The following is a 20,754-nucleotide window of genomic DNA, read 5'->3' as shown; positions in this document are numbered from 1 at the left end:
TTTAGCACGGAGAATATGGTATAGAGAACTCCTGGGCTTGAGCAAATATACTGTGATCAAGCTGCCCCATCAGGAGGACCTGTTATTGCAGCAACAGGGCAGGTTCTGCACCCGGTGCTTCGCAATCTCCTCTTCCATGCTTGTAGATTGAGTGGCAACAGCTGAACACCTTCAACCTTACTCCCGAGGTGGTTGTCATCATCTGGGAAGCCAGGCGTCCCTCGATAAAAATTACATACGCTTGTCTTTGGGATATATTTGTGGTCTGATGCAGCACATGCCGGATTGACCCCCTCACGGCCAAGTTATCGTACGTTCTTTTGTTTGTTCTGTCTCTTGCTTAACAAAGCTTTGCTTTGGGCACAGTTATGGGTTATCTTTCGGCCTTCTTTGTTTGCCAGATAAGCCAATGTTGTTTAAGTCACTGGTTGTGATGCCATTTTCGAAAGGGCTGCAAGACATATGTGTTCTCCCTGCCACCTTCTCCCTTTGTAATGCCCTGATGGGACCCTTTTCTGTTCCTGACTTATCTGATCTGCACTTCATTCTAGCGGTTTTACAGCTATCCTTAAGACTGTGTTCCTCGTTGACATCGCTTCAGCACAGTGTGCGAGTGAGCTACCGGCTCTTTGTGTCAGCACACTGTAAACTACCTTCTTCCCAGACAAACTGGTTCTGTGGACTTAAGCATCCTTCCTGCAGAAAGTTGTGACACCATACCACCTTGGTCAATCCATCACCGAGCCGACGTTCTATGTTCTGTCTCAACCCTCTAAGGAGAAGGAGGGACTGCATTGCTGAGGCCCAAGAGAGTGCTGAGCTTCTACATAGATCGTACCGAAGGCCACTGGGTGGACGATCAGCTGCTAGTGGGGTTCTCTGGAGCAAAAAACGCCAAGGCAGTGCAAACAAGAACCGCCTCCCATTGGTTCATGCTCTGTATTAAGATCTGCTACGCATTGGCCAAAAAGCAGCCTCCAGAAAAACTAATTGCTCATGCTACCAGGGCCAAAGCTGCTACCTTTGTGTTAGCATGTGGATTCACTGTCTTAGACGTTTGTCAGGCAGTTACATGGGTATCCCTCCTTGTCCTCATAATGAACTATTGTCGGGATAGTCCTGTTCACAGAGAGGGGCAATTTGCCCGCGTGGTCCTGTAGGACTTTTTGATTTGAGTTCATTCACAGACCCAACTCACAATAGGTACTGCTTTGGTATCTGTTCAATAGGTGAGTAGTCTGCAGCTAAAGTCTCAATCAGCAGAACAAGTTACTTACCTTCGATAACTCTCTTTCTTGTAGCGATTCCATCTAGCGCTGATTTCTAACAGACTCTCCCTTCCTCTCTGTTCTATGATTGGACTCCATCCATTAATAAGACCCCAAGTCTAGTACTCTGCACGCTGGTGTGCCAATTTGGTTTTAGAGTTCTGCGTCTGAAGGCACGGATAGTCTTGAAAACAACTGATGTTGAATATTCCCCTGGCGTCAACTGGATCCGGAAACTTTCCAGCAGCACCTCAGTATGCCGTAAAGTGGCGTTGTGCAGCTCCACACCAACGCTTATATAGGTGCCACTCCTCTGCGCGGATGTTAGTTGCTTTTGAAACTGTCTGCGACTTCAGACACAGAGCCCCTAAAGCAAATTGGCAGACCACTGTGCAGAGTAGACATAAGATCATATTAATGAATGGAGTCCAGTCACAGAACAGGGAGGACGGTAGAGTCTGTGAGGAATCTGCTGCTAGATAGCATCTACAAAAAAGAGCATTACAGAAGGTAAGTAATTTGTTCGTAGAAGAACTGAAATTTATGTCTACAACACAAACATCTTTTAGAAACTTTTATTAGGATATGACCGTCTGTTTGGGAAATCAGAATGGTTTAAAACAATGTGGTACTTATGTTCAACTATTCAATTGGCTGAGCAGCTTAAATAAAGCCAGTGGCTGCTAGGAAAAAAAAACACAATGATTGTGATGAGTAAGTGCAGTTGGCTTAATGTAATTTGACTTGTAGGTGAACATGCAGTGGCAGGGACCAATAGAGTAGAGCCTCTTTTGTGAAGTGATCTTGCCACTCATGGCATCATTTTCTTATTACAAGCTCCTCCTTCCAGATTACAATTTACTCTGAATGCTGCACATGCACAATAATTGCCTCCCCAGCCCCCATTTACCTATCCACAAACTTCCCATTTTCACCTCTTTGCAAAGACATGACATTGGATGCTTGTTTGAAACAGAAATACATTTCCAGTGAGGAAAAACGTTACCAACATCACATGCCTCCTTAACTTTTTAGACTTGGCAACAGTGTTTAGAACACCAGTTCCACCTGACTCATTTAACAGTGAGCCACATAGGCAGAGGGTAACAGAGAGTTGAGATCTCGGAGGCATGCATGTTTAGAGAGAATCTCCCTCGCCAAGGAATTTGAAAAATCGCTATGGCATTCAAGACAGAAGCTAAAGTTCTCTTCACATCTAATATGATTTATGTACAGCTTGTGCAAATCAGGGTGAGTATGAAGTTGATCCCCCTCCAGGAAATCGTGTCTGATTTGTTATATTTTGTGCTCTCTCTTGAATGGAAAGGCTGCTGTGCGCATTATTAAAGGTTATTTGTCAGCTGTTCCTTTGCGTACCAGATCAGTGATCGATGTTTGAATCTTTTATGATTACTCACTTTCTGGAAGGATTAGTTAATTTGTTTCCCTTTCACTATTTACTACGCCTCAGTGGACTTTACTTTGATGCTCACCTTCCTGATATGTTTGCTTTCCGAACGAGTACACGGGATTGGTTCATTTGTTTCCCTTTCACTATTTGTTATGCTTCAGTGGACTTTACTTTCGTGCCCACCTTCTTAATGCGTTTGCCTTTTAAACCAGTTCAAGTTGTCCTTTGCAACTAGTGGTTCTGAAGGCTGTCTTTCTGATCACTATTAAGTTGGCCAGACATTTTAGAAGGCTTCGTCTGTTCAAGCTTTTTTCACTTCATTCTTTTCAGACAGCTCATCTTGCAGGCTAAAGCTTCTTTCCTTACATGGGCCAGTTAATAACTTGCTGACATTCTACTTACCACTTCACCCCACCGAGAAGGAGGAGGAGATGCTGCGCAGGCTGTACCTTCCTATGGTGCTCAGTTTTTATTTTGACATGGCCTGCAACTTTTCTTGGGAAATACTAGCTTAAAGAAGGGCAAAATAATGCAGGAGCTGAGTATTTCCAGCTGGATCCTCCTTTGTATAAAGATCTGCTATGGCCTTGTCAAAAGGGAACCTCCTGCAGGCAACTTGAGCCCCTTCCAATAGGGAAAATATCACCTACTCAGTGCTTTCATGGTCATTCATGTGCTGGATATTTGCTGTATTGCAATGTGGGTCTCAGTTCACAGATTTACAAGGAATTATTGTCTCAACTGCACAGTCCACTGAGATGGCCATTTTGCCAGATCGGTATAGTGGGACTTCTTGGCTTGATCATCTCCACAGGCCCAACACCTGAGTTATACTGCTCGGATTTTGATCGGAAAGGTAAAGATTCTGCAGATAGAAGTATCTGTCAAAAGAACAAGTTACTTACTTTTGGTAACAACCTGTTCGTAGCATGTATGGCTGTAAATACGTATCCTTAGCATACTCCTGCCATCTAGTGTTGGGTTGGGACATTTGCACGTTGTTTTTATTCGAAGATGTGATGTGACTCTTCCTCTTAGTGTTTAATGCTCATTAGCCTGACTCCATGTTTTTCTACCGTTAGGTTCAGGCGTGCACTGTGTGGGCTCCGAAGTTGTGTGTGAAACGTGTTTTCATTGGGCCCATTTGGTTACTCTCCCATCGTGTCTGTCTCGACCAAGCTTTGGCACCTTCATCATGGTACTCCTAGACATTAACTTTGTCCTGTCGTTCAGGGCAATGTAGTCCTCATCAAAACGCACAACATAATCTCCCTGTGTTACCTTCATAAGCAGGCCGGCACACACTACCGCCAGCTTTCCCAAGTAACCCGTGGGATTTAGCATTGGATACACCGCCACAACATTCACCTAATGGATCTGCATCTCCCGGGGCAGACGACTTTGCGAACCTGCTCAGTCAGGCATATCATCAAGTCCCTGAGTGGGAATGCCAACCTCATGTTCTTCATACATATTGCCAGCATTGTGTCTCCCCACAGTTCGCCACCCTGGAAAACTCAAAATGCCAGAACTTTGCCGCCAGGTACCCACAGTCAATGGGTAATGCAGAATGGATGAATTGGTATGGGATGTTTGCCTTTGCATTTCCACCTCTCCTGCTGCTTCCCTTCATACGGAAGAAATTCATGCAAACTTCACTAAACATCAATCTAGTAGTGTCAACCCAGGCTAGGGAGCCGTGGCACTCCACCCTCCTTTAGAAATCCCTCAGCCCTGGCAAAAGACTCCCACTAAGGCTGGACCTTTTCACACAGTGGTAAGCTCAAGTCAGGTGTCTAGATCACACACAGCCTAACCTTGCAATTTGGCCCTTAATGTCCTAGAATTCGGGTACCTCACCCTTCTTCAAGAATGTATGTCCATCTTAAAGAAGCTCGACTGTCCGCAGCACGGACTGTTAAAAAGCATATCAAAACTGGCACCACTACATCCCCAAAAACCTTGACCCGCTAAGATCTACTTCCCAGTATACCTTTGCCTACCTCTTTCAATTGTAGAAAGTAGGCCTTGCCTACATCTGCATTTGCCTACACTTCCACAGTTGCACAGTACTTGTAGAACACGGAACAGACATCCCTCTTCAGAATTCCCTTTGCTAAGGCCTTCAAGAATGGCATCAAGAGGGTGATACCCCTAGAGTCACCCCTGTTCATGTATGGAATCTCACTGTAGCCCTCAACAGGCTTATTGGACCACCCTTTGAACCAATTCATTCTTGTCCACTTCAGTTTCTCTACTGGAAGTTGGCCTGCCTCATGGCCATAACATAGCTTAGGCGCATTAGCGAGCTGCAAGCGCTCACCCCGCAACCTCCACAAGGAGAAGGGTGTCCTTAGAACCAATCCTAAGTTCCCCCCTAAGGTTGTGCCACATTTCCATCTTAACCAGACCATAGAGCTCCCAGTCTTCTTTCTGCAACCAGATTCAGTTGCAGAAAGAGCACTGTTCACCTTGGATGTCAAGAGAGCACAGGACCAGGCTATTTTCTTAATCGGACCAGCCCTTTGTCTCCTTTCCAAAGCCTAAGAAACGTTATCTCAAGCCCAGTGTAGGCATAGCTAGGTGGATAGTCTAGTGTATTCAAACCTGCTGTCACAATGTATAAAGGGTTTTATCTGCTCTGCCCAAGGTGCACAAAGGAGCAGCCATTGCCTTACTAGGAAACATACCGCTAGTGGATATTTGCAAGGAAGCCACCTGATTCATACCACACACCTTATCAAGCACACCTGTGTGGACATCGTGACCCGTCAGCAGGCCTTGGCCGACCAGACAGTGTTAAGGGCTTTATTTCAGATATCTGCATAATCCACATACTTGCCACCACTAATTTAGGGCACTGTTTTACAGCCTATGATAAGCATGAGTATCTACAGATGTAGGAAGCTGGCTCTGTATATACTATACCAAAATGAGGTATAGTGGGCACAGAGTCCAGTGGATCCCAAAAGGTAGGCAGAGGTAAAGTAGGTAGTCTGGCAAAAAGTGGGGGCTTACTGCAACGGAAAGTCAGCTTCTCACAACAGCCACATATGTTACGAGCAGAAAATGCTTCTTACCCTGTAAGCCTCTGTACTTAGTGCTGTAGATTCACATGCGCCCGGCCTTTTCCCCGGAGACTCGTCTTCTTTGCACTACACATTGCGATTCATTCATCTTATACTCTCACCCACTGTGCGAAAAGCAATCTAACATGGAGTCGGTGCCCATGCACATTGTACACTTAGGGGAGGAGTCCTAGCACTTCTTATGACTCAAAAGACTCCTTAGAACAAAACCAACTTGAAGGTATCTGAGCCCAACACTGTATGGCAGGAGTATTCTGAGCATGTGAATGTACAGCACTACATGCTATAAAGAAATGCTTACAGGGTAAGTAGCATTTTCGTTTTGGTGGATGATCTATCATCCTGGAGATTCCTCAATTATCCCACACGTCTCTGTTCTGAATAATGGTCCTACATCTGTTTATAAATTCCCAAGTTAGTTTTGGAACACTGCAATTTTGCTCAATCATATCGACCTGGTCTCTGCCTCTTGGTTGGGAGAAAGGATGGGGAACATACGTCACTGCACCGGGTTGGAGCCCTATATGCAACGGGAAACCGAGATGGAGCTGAGAAGCCACCTATTGACTTAGGAGCGTTATTTAAAATTTCCGGACCCAGTCTGGCACCTGGAGGGGGATTCAGTTGGTGAGGAATCTGCAAGTAGTTGGAGTTTGCACCTGAAAGATACTTACCTACGGTAAGTAACTTGTTCCTCTCATCAGGCCCAAACTGATATTGCTGCAAAATTAATGTTGTTCAAAAGTAGATCTTTCATAAGAAATTCTAGAATTGCATTTTTAGGTCCACGACCACCTACAGTCTTAGGAAAAGGTAGGGCCCTTGCCACCAAGGTAAATTTACACATATAGGTTTATTTGCTTGTTTGTAATTAGCTGTAAATATATTCGTTTCTGCTAGTCACCATTTAGCAGTGTAGATTAAAACCCCAGTGTGGACTTTTGGAGGGAGACATCTAAGAGTAAAGTTATGAGGGCAAGTTACTACTAGTAACTTTTTACACCTAGCCGGAGATCTGTGCCACCCGAGAAGAGCACTGCCTGTGGTTAGGTATAGGGAACATTAATGAGCTTTTTTCTTTCGTTTGAAAAAAAAACAATTTTAGCACGGAGGCACTCCTCAGAGTAGCCGCCTCACGCTCTCTAAACCTCCCATTCATAAAAAAAATATATATAACCATATTATGATTAAAAATTAAATTGAAAAATAATTAAAAATAACCTAGAACTAACTGAATGCTACAGCACATTAACTCATCAAGTTAAATCATTATTACATATTTATATAACTAAAATATGGTTGTTATTGTTCCTTTGAATTGATGGTACTGTTTGCTGAAGATAACTTGCAATTCTGTTGAAACTATTCTGTGAACATTAATTGCAAGATTGGATGATTATTGTGGCCTGTTAAGTACTATGACGCATTGAATGTGACACAGAACTCTTATTTTATGGAAGTGAATGACAAGCTATTACATTTGTTGAATCTTTTTCCTTTCTGATTTGGACTAATATTTTTTTAAGCTAAAATATATTAACTTATTTTATATATTTTTTTAAGTAAATGTAAAAACTCACTCACACTAGCATGTGAATATTTATTTAATATTTACTAAATCTGATTAAGTTAATTGATCTGAAAGAAACACGTTAGTTAGATTCCTCACCTTAGAATATCCCCAGGCGTCAGGCTGGATCCGGAAAGATTTTTGTAGCAATACCCCTTGTGCGTCAGGCGTCGTCTGCGGCTCCGCGTCCATCGTCGGCGTCGTGTGCTGGAATGACGTAGTCGGAGTACTTAGACGCCGCCCTCGCGCGCTGACGTCAGTTCTTCTTTTTTCCGCGCCAGTAAGCGCCAATCCGGGAAGAGCTTACCCCTAGTCATTTTTTAACTAACTTTTTTGACTTATTTTGGTCTATCGACTTGACTCTGGTGCCGGTAAGATGCCTGGTTTCAAAGCCTGTGACACCTGTCATCGCCTGATGTCGGTGACGGATCACCATCGCCGGTGCCCTTATTGCCTGGGGGCCGACCATGACGCGGAGTCGTGCCTCGATTGCCAGGCCTTGACGTCGAAAGCTAGGCGGGAGCGGTCCCGTAAGCTTCTCGAGCTTTGGCACTCGGCTCCACGCCGCTCTCGGTCCAGGAGGAGGTCCAAGGACCGGTCGCGGAGCCGCAGCCATCGTCATCGCTCATCGGGGTCTTCGGGTAAGTCGAAGCTCTCCAAGAAGTCCAAGAGACGACATCGCTCTTCGGACTCCCCTTGCCGGTTGCGCGACTCTGCTGAGGGTCAGGGTGGTCCCACTCCCGCAGCTCCGTCGGAGCCGCAGGAGCCGCGTCCGTCCCCATACCCGCCGGTCCCTGGGACTGACGCGACTCCGGCAGAGGTCAGTGCCTTCCTCTCGGCCATGAGGGGCCTGGCTCTGCCGTCGACGCCTGTAGGCGCGCCTTCGGGCCCCGCAGGTTCGACTGGGCGACCTCGCGTGCCGGCGGCTCCGGCGCCGTCGACAGCTCCGGCCCCGAGGCCGCAGGTCCCCGAGGGATCCAGGCCTGGATCTCGGTCGGCGCCGGTCGACCTCACGGCGCCCCCTCTGCCGGCGCCGACACCGGTTCCACCTCCGACGCCGTCCCCGGACGACGTCGTTACTCAGTTTAGCCCCGGTCCGGGCCCGGCGCCGCTACCGGTGCCGTTGGTGAACGCTTCATCTACTGCCCGGCTCCGATCATTCCTCCTGTTTATCGGGAATCGGATGACGAGGACTGGGCAGAGGAATTGGGGGATGCCAGCGGTCTGGATACCTCCCCGGACGCTGGTTTCATCTCTCCTCCGACTGTGGCCTCGGAGGAGGGTGCAGCCCTGTCAGTGGTGCTGCGCAAGGCGGCCAAAGCCTTATGGCTAGAGTTGCCTGCTGTGGCCGTGAGAACTAACGTCCTCACAGAGGTCCTTCAACCGACAGCAAGCTCCACTGAGCCTCTGCTGCAGTTTAATGAGGCCCTCCTTGACGTTCTGCAAGGCACTTGGTCCAAGCCCTCCACAGTCCCTCCTGTGGACCGGAACGTTGCCCGGCGCCACCGCCCTGCTCCGGGCGACCCCAGTTTCCTCTCCCAACACCCCACCCCCGAGAGTCTGGTTATCCAGGACTCAACTTCCCAATCCTCCTTCCCGTCCGCTCCTCCGGATCAGGAATCCAAGAGGTTGGAACAGGATGGCAAGAAACTGTTCTCGTCCCTGAGTTTGGGGCTGCGGTCTTTAAATACCGCTTGCATTTTGGACCGTGATTCCCACTCTCTGTGGGATGCGGTGGAGGACGTGCTGCTCTCGTGCCCGGTGGAGGTCCGGACACGGCTCACTCAAGCACTTGCTGATGGGCGAGATGCAGCACGGCACACCATATGGTGTGGACTTGACACCACGGACTCGCTGGGTCGGGCGATTTCCACCACGGTGGCGCTTCGGCGTCACGCCTGGCTGAGGTCCACGTCATTTTCGGGGGATGTCCAGAATTCCCTCATGGACATGCCCTTTGATGGCACTCGTCTTTTTGGTGAGAAGGCGGACAGTGCGCTGGCTCGGTTCAAGGACTCCCGGGCCACGGCCAAGTCCTTGGCTCTTTTGGCCCCGCGGCCGCAAACTTCCGCCTTTCGTCCCTTTTGTGGCCAAGGATGGGGCGCCTCCTCACGTCCGCCCAGCCACCGGCCGCAGAACCAACCTGGACGTGGATTCCGCCGAGGCGGTACTGGAGGTCAACGTGCCGGTCAGTCCACATCCACCCCAGCAGCATCCGCCTCAAAGCCCTCCTAGTCCGAGCTTTCAGGCCCATTCAACACCAGTGGGCGGCAGAGTTCGCCATCACCTGCTCCACTGGCGCTCCATCACGTCGGACAGGTGGGTGCTGCAAATCGTCCGAAGGGGCTACTCCCTCCCCTTCCAGCCATGCCACCGCAGAACCACCGTATGTCGGGGGATCATGTGCATCTTCAACGGGAGGAAGTTTCGGCCCTCTTGACCAAAGAGGCCGTCGAGCGCGTTCCTGGTCCGGAAGTAGGTCGTGGTTGTTATTCCCACTACTTTCTGGTTCCCAAGAAGGGCAAAGGGGGGCCTACGTCCGATCTTGGACCTCAGGAGCGTCAACGCCTTCCTATGGAAGGACCGGTTTAAGATGCTCACTTTAGCTCAGGTTCTGGCTGCCCTAGACCCTGGAGACTGGATGGTAGCGTTGGACTTGCAGGACGCTTATTTCCACATCACCGGCGTTACCTGTGATTCACGGTGGGTCGGGAGCACTTTCAGCTCACCGTGCTCCCCTTCGGCCTCACCAGTGCCCCTCGGGTGTTCACGAAAGTGATGGTGGTGGTCGCAGCTCATCTGTGCCGATCAGGCGTTCCAGTCTTCCCCTATCTCGATGACTGGCTGTTGAAGGCGGGCTTGCCCCTGGCAGTCGTCTCCCACCTCCAGACTACGGCCTACCTCCTGCACTCGCTGGGGTTCTCCATCAATGTGCCGAAGTCGCACCTGAGTCCCTCCCAGAAGCTCCTTTTCATTGGGGCGGTTCTCGATTCGGCGCAGTTCCAGGTCTATCCGCCGGAACAGTGGGTCCGGGACATTCAGGCCCTGATTTCCATCTTCCGGGCTCGGTCCTGGGTTTCGGACAGGTTGGTGCTGCGGCTTCGGGGGCTGATGGCCTCCTGCATCCTGTTGGTACCTCACGCCAGGTGGCGGATGCGGGCTCTGCAGTGGGACCTGAAGTTTCAGTGGGCCCAGCATCGAGGCAACCTGTCCGACCATGTCTTGATCTCGGAGGGCACTGCGAACCAGCTGCAGTGGTGGCTCACGAATCGCGATTGGGTCAGCAGCAGATCCCTCTCCCTACCCCAACCGGAGCATGTCGTAGTGACGGATGCGTCCCTCCTGGGATGGGGGGGCCATATGGGAGAGACAGAGATCAGAGGACTCTGGTCTCCGGCGGAGACTCGGCTCCATATCAACCTATTGGAGCTGAGGGCGATCCGACTTGCACTAAAAGCCTTCCTTCCCTCTGTCCGGGGAAGTGTCGTGCAGGTGTTCACGGACAACACCACCGCCATGTGGTATTGCAACAAACAGGGCGGGGTGGGGTCGTGGACCTTTTGTCAGGCTGGAACATCAGGGCATCAGCCTGGTGGTTCCACATCTGGTGGGCTCTCTGAACGCCAGAGCAGACGAACTCAGCCGCCGGTGCATGATGGATCACGAATGGCGTCTGCACTCGGACGTGGCGCAAGGTCTCTTTCTGCAGTGGGGAGAGCCTTGGTTAGATCTATTCGCCACCGAAGAGAACGCGCAATGTCAGCAGTTCTGCGCGTTGGAATTTCCAAGGCGGCACTTGCTCGGAGACGCTTTTTGTCGCGAGTGGAGTTGCGGTCTGTTGTATGCCTTTCCGCCTATACCACTTCTGCCCAGAGTGCTGAAGAAGATCAGGCGCGAGTCATCTTCGTGGCTCCGGATTGGGCACGAAGGTACTGGTATCCCGAGCTACTCAGTATGTCCATCAATCCCCCGATACGACTGCCTCTTCAGGAGGACCTTCTGTCGCAGCAGCAGGGGACGGTCCTCCACCCGAACCTGTCCAGCCTCCACCTCCATGCGTGGAGATTGAGCGGCGACAGTTGATGCCATTTGACTTGCCTCCTGAAGTCTGTGATGTCATTCTGGCAGCCAGGAGTCCCATCACAAAGATGGTATACGCCTGCCGGTGGCACACATTTGTGGCATGGTGCACAGCAAAGGCTGTGGATCCCTTTTCTGCCCCTCTTTCTGAGGTTTATTCTTTCTTCTTTCTTTGGCCCAGCAGGGCTCTGCTCTGGGCACCTTGAAGGGTTATCTTGCTGCAATCTCTGCTTTCTTAAGGCTTCCTGATCAGCCTTCTCTTTTCAAGTCCCCTGTTGTCTCACGTTTTCTCAAGGGCATTACTCATATGTTCCCTCCTGTTCCCTTCGTAATGCCTCAATGGGACTTGAACCTTGTTCTCACTTTTCTGATGTGCACTCCCTTTGAGCCCCTTCACAACTGTCCCATTCGACTACTGACTCTGAAAACTGCCTTCCTGGTGGCTATCACCTCCGCTAGGCGGGTGAGTGAGCTCCAGGCTCTGTCAGCTAAACCTCCCTTCCTTTCGGTTCATCCGGATAAGGTTATCCTCCGGACACGTCCTTCTTTTCTTCCTAAAGTCGTGACTCCCTTTCACATCGGGCAATCTGTCACGCTGCCCACCTCTTTCCGCCTCCGCATCCTTCAAAAGATGAAGAGAGGCTCCACCGTCTGGACCCAAAACGTGCGATGTCCTTTTATTTGGACCGCACAAAACAGTTCCGGGTGGACGACCAACTTTTTGTTGGATATGTAGGTGCGAAGAAGGGTAAAGCTGTGCACAAGCGGACCATCTCACGATGGGTCGTGTTATGTATTAAACTCTGCTATTCCTTGGCGAAAAAGGTCCCTCCTGTTGGGCTGAGAGCCCATTCCACCCGAGCCACAGCGGCGACAACTGCCCTGGGACGGGGAGTCCCCTTGCAGGACATCTGTCAGGCGGCGACGTGGGCTTCATTGCACACGTTCGCCAGGCACTATTGTCTGGACAGCCCAGTCCCGAGAGATGGCCACTTTGGCCGTTCTGTTCTCCAGGACTTTCTGGTGTGATCTTGGTTCGCAGGCCCACCTCCGGGGTTGGTATTGCTGGGGTATCTATTCGAAGGTGAGGAATCTAACTAACGTGTTTCTTTCAGATGAACAAGTTACTTACCTTCGGTAACGATGTATCTGTAAGAAACATTAGTTAGTTAGATTCCTCACCGACCCACCCAGCCTCCCCGTTCTGCGAACCGACATCTAGGGTTAAGGTTCTCCCTTTCAGGGCCCTAGATTTTTTGGCACCAGTGTCGGTCTCTTGCATGGCTCAGCGTCCCTGGCGCGGTAAGCTATGTATAAGAACTGACGTCAGCGCGCGAGGGCGGCGTCTAAGTACTCCGACTACGTCATTCCGGCGCACGATGCCGACGACGGACGCGGAGCCGCAGACGACGCCTAGCGACGCGCAAGGGGTATTGCTACAAAAATCTTTCTGGATCCAGCCTGACGCCTGGGGATATTCTAAGGTGAGGAATCTAACTAACTAATGTTTCTTACAGATACATCGTTACCGAAGGTAAGTAAATTGTTTTTGAATACATTAACCTATTAGTTTACGTTTTTTTATTTTTACAAAGAAGTCATTTTTAAAATGCTACATTAGTTCATAACTTATAAAATAGTGTCTATATTTTTAATATTAAAGTCAAAATAATGTAATTAATTTCTATGGGATTTTATTGTGTCCTTGTCCCTTTTATTTTCTATAGTAGTATGTTGATTTATCTGTGAGTGGCTAGACTTACTCCCAGGCAAAACTGGGGTACTTTTCGGATTGTTTTCTGGTATTTTAGGGTTTAGCAACTTTAGAATTGTAGTTTGTGAATAGCAGTGGTCTTACTTTTCTTGATGGATGGGATGTTTGAATTAGCATGTCCCTCAATAATTTCCTCATCCCACCCCAAACCCCTCCTTACTTCTCCCTAAATCCATACCATTTTGTAGTTTTGTAGTACGTATTGCCCATTTTTGAAGCAATATCCACCGTTGCGCCTTCATTTACTGCACACACATGGCTGAGACTTCCACACGGGAAGGATAGAAGTGGCAGAGGCGCAAAGGTTTTCCACCGTTAGTCTAGTAGATAGCATTTTTGTAGTACATGAGTAGTCCTGCTGTACTAATTCATGTAATGCAAAATGCAGTTTGTGAGTAGGCCCCATAATCATGGGAAGTAAAGCATAGATGGATTGAACTGGTGTCTGAGGCTAGAATAGGCCAGGGTATAGCTTTTATGCTGTGGCTGCAATATAGCAGTAAATATAAGTCTTTGATTAAAGTTCTTAGACTTTAACTGCTCTCTCACTAGCAAAAATAGAGGTAGCTGTATTTAGAGGGAGAAAAGTGCCCATCCACCAAAACATCTTGAGATTCATGTAGACCATGTCGCTTTGAACGGGATAAAACATACCTTACAAAGGAAGAGGCACTCAAAGAGGCAGTGACTTAAGGTTTCATACTAGCCTTATGGGGCTGAGGGACTGATTTTGTTTTCTCTCCAAAAAACCACAACCTTAAACCCCAGACACTGCCTATGCATGTCTTTGATTGCTAACAGGGTGTACAACATGGAAATAGTTGTTTGTACAGGGCAATCCAAGCTTTACATATTAGGTGCCATCTTTTCTGGAACATCATCATTTATGTATAATGGTGCCTGCCTCAAAATAAGCAAAGAGTTTCCCATCCAGCTTGGCACTTAAAGGCACATCAGTAGCACGAAAAGCTCTCATCCCATAATAAGTCCTCATAAATGTTATGTTGATTTGTGTAGAGCACTGGTCACCCAAAATGGTACCCAGGCGCTTAATAAAAGGAGCTGTGAGGGTGAAAACAAGGTTCTCAATGCAAAAAACGCACTTGAACCAAAAGTGTTTTTTAAGTTTAAATCGATTAGGCATTAACGCAGACATTTGCGAGACCTATCAGTTAATAAAGCACAATAAAACATCACAGAAAGAGCATCGCTCTCTCACTGGGATAGAAGAAAATAGGCTCAACTGTCCCTCACAACATGTAAAATAGACTTTACCATTTAAAAACATTTTTTAAACAACAATTTGCCATGAGTGAATGAAGGAAAATGATAGCAGAGAGACAAAAGAATACCTTCTTATATAATCTGCACTAACCAACCTCAATATGTCATCTACTAGATCAGTGAGTTCCGAGGAAGAGCCGTATCAGAGACCTCAGCTAGAACTTCTAGATATATTTGTATGTGTCTCTCCATAAGTTATCAAACATCTTATGTATGGGTACCTTCACCGCTTTGGTTTCAAGTGGCACCACCACCTCCGGTGTACCAGCATTTTATGTACCATCCCTCCAGTGCTGTGAATTTGTCCCTCCACTGCCTGAATTTGTCCCTCCACTGCCTCTATCTCTTGAATTTTTTGTTCCACCTCCTTGAATGAAACTTTAATTAAGCCTGGCTTTTCCCTTAAGTCACAGCTGTAGAGCACAGCCTTGTGCCAAATTGGATTCCTCAGGGAGTTGAGGTCGTGTCTCTTTTAGTCACTGCAGAGACCGGCGTATAGAGACACTTGTTGCTTTACTTCCTGCGGTGTTTGTTACTAGTTATTGGCATCAAGCGTAAAGTGAAACAGGCAAGACTCTAAATAAGGTAGTAGCTGGATCATCTCTGCAAGCGAATCAGCTGGGGGCTGCAACCTCTGAGCTCTTGATGTGATGTCTACACATCCCATTGTGACAGATGTGAGGTAAGCTGACAACTGCTGGGTCCATACTCTGTTCGTCCAACTACTTGCATTGATGCTTACCGTTTGTCTGACCCCAGTAGGTTAACCGTGGCACTGGCTACGCCATAGCAATCTATGCTCCTCCGTGCCCTATCTCAGACTTGAGACTGAAATGCGGTCTATACCAAGGTGCCCCCATCAGCTCAGTCGGAGACTCACTCTGCATCACAGGAGATCATCCGAATCAAGTGCAGTCTCAGTATTCCTTTCTCCACAAACACCAGAATCCAATCTTCTTGCTCACGGGGGGGTCCTCCACCTTTTAATATGTGTCTGCTGCTGTGGTTCTTAAGAGCCTGGGAATGGGCAGGCAGATGAAGAAACATTGATGGTTGATCTCAAAGTACGCATCCTTCTTAAGACCGCGCTGGCCCAAAGAGGGTTTAAGTTCTCAAAAAACAATTGTAAGCTACAAACTTCAGTTGATTAGGATTTAATTAGAACACTTAGCTGTCAGACTATGGATACACAGGAGTAGATTCTAACAACGTCCCAATAGCTTGAAGGGGATCTGGATGGAGGAGAATTATCCTTAAGAGCCCACAGGCCACACTATAACATTATATAGTTTGATTAAAAAGCAGAATCTCCATATTAAACCCGAGATGTGTCCTGCAGGTCTGTCCTTGCCAGATGTGTTTTATGGCCATGTATAAAGGGCGTCCTAAAATTATGACTTTGTAGCAGAGGCTTTTATTACTCCACGGAGTTTCTAGTAGAGGTGCTAGAGTGGGCTCCAGCAGAAAATGTTTTTTTCCCTTTGCGGCTAGATTGTAAAAATAAACCAACACTACCTACGAATAGGTCTAAATAATGCAAATCTGCTCCCCAGACTTTTTTTTTTAGAGACTGTAGTCATCTACATTAAACTGCGTACAAGATTTTCAGAAACGTAATCAAAATAGTTGTTGGAAGAGAAGCTTGAACATTGTGGCGTTAGTCAAGGGAAAGGAATATGTTCCTTAAAGCATAACATGCTACAGTTTCCAACAGGGACTTGAGTGGTAGAAGCAAGATTACTTTGGCCTGTAGTTCATCCAAAAGACTAAGAATTCAAGGAGGACAATGATCCTACTTGAACTGGATAGACCATTCGTAAATCTAGCAACTCATGGAGATTTGGCTGTACCCACCCAGCAAGATTCAACCTACCCACTATACTTGGCAGCGTTGGTCCTGAAATTCGGAAAATTGGCTACTTGAAGATCGAGTTAACAAAGTCATAGAGGCAACAAGATCTACCACCAAAACATTTTAGCATTTCGTCCAATTATCAAATCTAAGGAAATGATTTGTTCTGATGCCAAATCCAAAATTGCTTAGTTTTGCATTACATGCTCTTGTTCATCAGATCTTTTTGCTTTTTTCACCAAAGTGTCAGATGCTAGCCTTAAAGACTGTTCATGGCTGACATCCCATAAGAGGCTGAAGATGATGTGTCAGTAGTATTGTACACAGGACACAAACATAGAAATTGGTCATCTACTTGAACTTGACATATGTAAATAGATTTTACAGTGCCTTAATCACTATTGTAGTTGAATGGAAAATAAAGGAGTAGGCTTTACAAGTCACAAGGCAACTACAAAGACATGTATTAGCATTCTAGAGTTAGAAACATTAAGTACCTTAACATAAGGCGCTCAGGCAATTTACTGACATAAAAGCTGCCTTTGGATTCAAAACCAGATGCTATTGTGGGGAAGGTTTCTCTTTGTTGCATGACCACCTTTGCAGCATAAGGAAAATGTTATTCACCTTAAAAGTTTTGCACCTTGACGTATGCTATTACCATATGAGCAACTGATCTTTCGTTTGAGGTGCAAGCGATTTTGAATGGATATTATATCGTATTCTGGCAGGGGGCATTTTGGGTTTCATTTGAACATCCTGGAAGGGTTCTAATTTTCCAATTGTACATGTGCGCTTGAGTTGGTACCTGTTTGGACTCGAAAGAAGGGGAAGGTTAGGAGTTCTTACCAGAGCTTACAAATTAGTGTCAGAAAACGAGGTGTGAGTTTATGCCAATTAAAATGAGCCAAGATTCTCAAATTCTGTTCATTTGAAAAAATAACTATAGATTTGTTTTTGCCAGTTTGGGTCTTTGTGAGGAGTGTGCTGCTACTTTTGTCACATGGTGGTTTACCTTTTACAGTATACATTTACATGTCTAGAAGCTGTGGTCGTCATGAATAGTTTTGCTTGTTGGCATGTTTTAATGCAACAGGATGAAATGTTATTAAAAAAATGTTTGCCTGTATATTACCCGCACAGCTGTTAAGGCCCAAATAGTTTTCTGCGTGCTTTGCTCGTACAGACCACATAAGGCGATAAACTGGCTGCATTTTACCAACAAGCTTTCAAAACATGGTGTTTGTAACGAAAATACTTTAATTGACCTCTTCAACCAACTCTATGGGGTCTACATGCTTACCTTGTCAATCTGCTTCCATTTTTGCTAACCAAACATCATCCTTTTTCCAGGTGGAGATGAGCAGCTGGATGAGAGCGATCAATCTCACAACCACATCTCCATTAACGCCACAAGGGGACCTAGATGATTTATCGCCCATCACCCCAAAAGGGATGACCCGTGCCATGACCATGCCACCAGTATCACCCAACAGTGGCACAGAAGGAGCTGTAACACTACGCAACAAGGATGGCAAAGAAAAAGACAGAGAAAAGAGGTTCAGCTTCTTCAAGAAGAAATAAGACTTCATTACGACCCAACAAACCATTCCAGAAAACGCAGATATATTCTAAATATTAACACTATTTAATCCATGGAACTAATGGAAGGGACTCGGGATTATGTCAATAATGCATTTTATATATAAATATATATATGTGTATATCTCCAATTGAAAGATCGAAGGTGAAAAACAACGGAGACTATGCGGTTTTGTGGACCAGGACAGCACTTGACTTCAGCTGTGATGACATCGTAATGATGCCGGGATTTAGACTGAGGGGTGGGAAAGAAATATCCCATTTTGGCGGGGGGGGGGGAGGGGGGGAGGGTATATTGAAAAAAGTGAAAAATGTGTGAAAAGCATGGTGCGTTCTGCACTTGCATTTTGTAATGTTGCAAAATTTTGCTGCTTCTTTCACTGTCCGGGGTTAATGCTGGTTTTATCTGTCTCTGTATTTTTGGTTTTAATAAGCTTTTTAAAGCTTTTTGATTGTTTTTACTTCATTTTTTAAGCCTTCTTAATCGGGTTTCCATTTTAAACATAGTTACTTGTTAAAAGAATAATCGTGCAGTATCTACAGGGTGCACCTCACCAAAGATAGGCAGAGTTGTGTTCTGAGGCTAGGTGGCATTCAAAACTGTGGGTTTGTAAAGAATGCCTCAAGCAGGTTCCGTTCCAGACCCTCTCAGCCATCCTCTGAAAGTCCTTGTATGATTAGTATCAGACTCCATAGGGGAACAGTAGACAAGAATCTTTCTTCCAAAGCTTGTTTATCAGAGTGCAAGGTGCCAAATTGTTGCCCATGAGGTCAGAATCACTAAGTGATATAAACGCAAAAATAATTCCTTCTGTGATTGAGGCATGTTTGTTCCTGGTGACCCTTTGTACAGCTGCTTTCCTGCATCTTGGGGTCGCCTCTTGTTGTTACTAATATGTTTGTCGTTTACTCTTCAGAACAGTGGACTTATTTGTCAGCTCCAAGTCATCTTAGTACGCAAAGCACACTAAGGTGTCTTGGTACTCAGCATAGCTGGGCGACTAATGTACATTCCACTGAAGGGGATATACTACAGGAAACTCAAATGGACTGTCCTGATATGAAGAGCGGGAGCCACCTGCTAACATGTATCAGAGGAGAATTTGTTGACCCTCACAGCTGTGATGAATGGATTACTGGGACTCTGCAACATGTTTGTGGGCAGAGGCAGCAATGAGTTCTTAGCGTGCACAACTGATACTGTGTATTGCACAGTCCAACACGTATGTGGATTTTGTCATAGCTCTGGGGGAGGCTCACGGTTAAAATTTCAAGAACCTATGATCCTGAGTGATTGGTTAATCCGACAATCTATGTAGACCTATAGAAGATGTTAAAATAAACCGGAGGCATCCCAAAGGAATGCAAAAGTGCAAATTTGGCATCAGATGATGGCAGCACAAGACCACACAGCTCACAAGGAAGGGGGAAAACAATAGGTTGTATCACTTTGCATTGTGTTAATGATCTGCTATAGTCATCAACCTGACAACCTTGTCTGGTGTTAGAAGGCAGAAAGCATCAAGCCTTTAATATAGCAGAAACGAATTCTGATAATCCTGTGAAAAAAATGGGTATATTATGCCTACAGCAGATGAAGCAACACGAATAAAGAATTTGAGGCACAGGGGGTTCTGCTAAAATTAAGACTCCTTTGTTAAAACAGTGCCCTATCTGCTCCGAGTCTTTCTCCAGTTGAGCATTCTGTGGAGGGATGCCCAGCATGCCCTTTAACAGTTTATTGAAAGGAAAGGGGAGATCATGGATGCAATTGATTGGTCACAAAAGTCTTTAAAATCAACAATATGTCCTCCAAAAGGCAGAACTAGAGCAAGGGCTTTGTATTGCACAGAAGCCGCAGCATTCATCGGCACATGCACTATTGATCGCTTTGTCTTGGCAACAAAATGTGAATCCGAAAGGAAAAGGATCAGTTTCATTTATACTGTGTGACAGCTGTACAGGGGTTTGAACAATTAGATGCATTTACAGACTTTCCCCAACTTAGAGGTATGCATATAGGTTTCCACATGCACCCTTTATTTCCAGTTTTGCATAAGATGACGCCCAGAGAGATTTCTTGTCCATGTAATGGTTAGTCCTTTCTTTTAACAAAGATCGACGTGTTCAGGCTGTTTTGCGTACTCTAGTAGAAGCATTATCAATGTGTTTGCAGTGGCATCTGTTTATTTTTCAACAGAAACTCTGAAATAAAAGTGACTCTGTGTAGAGAACAGCTTTCATAATCGTGTTTTTATGCCCAGACATTGATTGTCCACACCCATGTGTGAAACTCTGCTCCTAGAAGTCTGGTTTTCTTTGGAGGTGGATGATTTTTAACTTAGATTTTTTTCTTTCCTTCCTCTGTGTATTTAAGTGACGAGCTGGTTTATTCATGCCAGTAGAATGAGTGAAGTAAAAAGGTTATATAGCACACACTCTTAAAACTGAGACGATTGTAAGTGCTACTTCAGCTTCCGCAGCAGTGAGGAGTTAAGATAATTTGCTGTTCCAAGCTAGTCACAATGAGTAATGAGTTATGGTCTCATGCAGGGAATATCTGAATAAGGTGCAAGGCTTTAATTCGTGCTAGGCACATCCAATTAAGGTATGCACTGGCTCGGACCAGGGCCAGACACACATACTACATCTGGTATGCCCCAGTTCGTCTGATCAACAAATTTGGCAGATCCTTCTCAGCACAAGCCTTCACCGTGTAGAGCTGGTGTGCTCTTGTATTCAAGAAGTAGATTCTTAGCTTGCAAAACTCTTTGATGATCCTGTAGTTTAGGCCTCAACACATACCCTCTGTTTCCATTCTCAC

At 46.4% G+C, this 20,754-nt stretch overlaps 1 protein-coding gene across 3 annotated transcripts in view; it reads left to right on the top strand.

Annotated features, from left to right (window-relative positions):
- Nucleotides 1–20,169, top strand: part of SPTBN2 (spectrin beta, non-erythrocytic 2) — a 935,599-nt gene extending 915,430 nt beyond the window's left edge. For all 3 annotated transcript variants that reach the window (XM_085625501.1, XM_085625502.1, XM_085625503.1), the window contains one exon: nucleotides 17,682–20,169. In XM_085625501.1, the coding sequence (XP_085481627.1) occupies nucleotides 17,682–17,912 (231 nt within the window). In that variant the 3' untranslated portion in view covers nucleotides 17,913–20,169. The remainder of the gene's footprint in view (nucleotides 1–17,681) is intronic.
- The last annotated feature ends 585 nt before the right edge of the window (nucleotides 20,170–20,754 follow it).

This window comes from Triturus cristatus, chromosome 9 (genome assembly GCF_964204655.1).
Source record: "Triturus cristatus chromosome 9, aTriCri1.1, whole genome shotgun sequence".
Taxonomy (NCBI): Eukaryota; Metazoa; Chordata; class Amphibia; order Caudata; family Salamandridae; genus Triturus; species Triturus cristatus.
The sequence above is the reverse complement of the archived record's forward strand: the minus strand, read 5'-3'. Positions and strand labels throughout refer to the sequence as shown.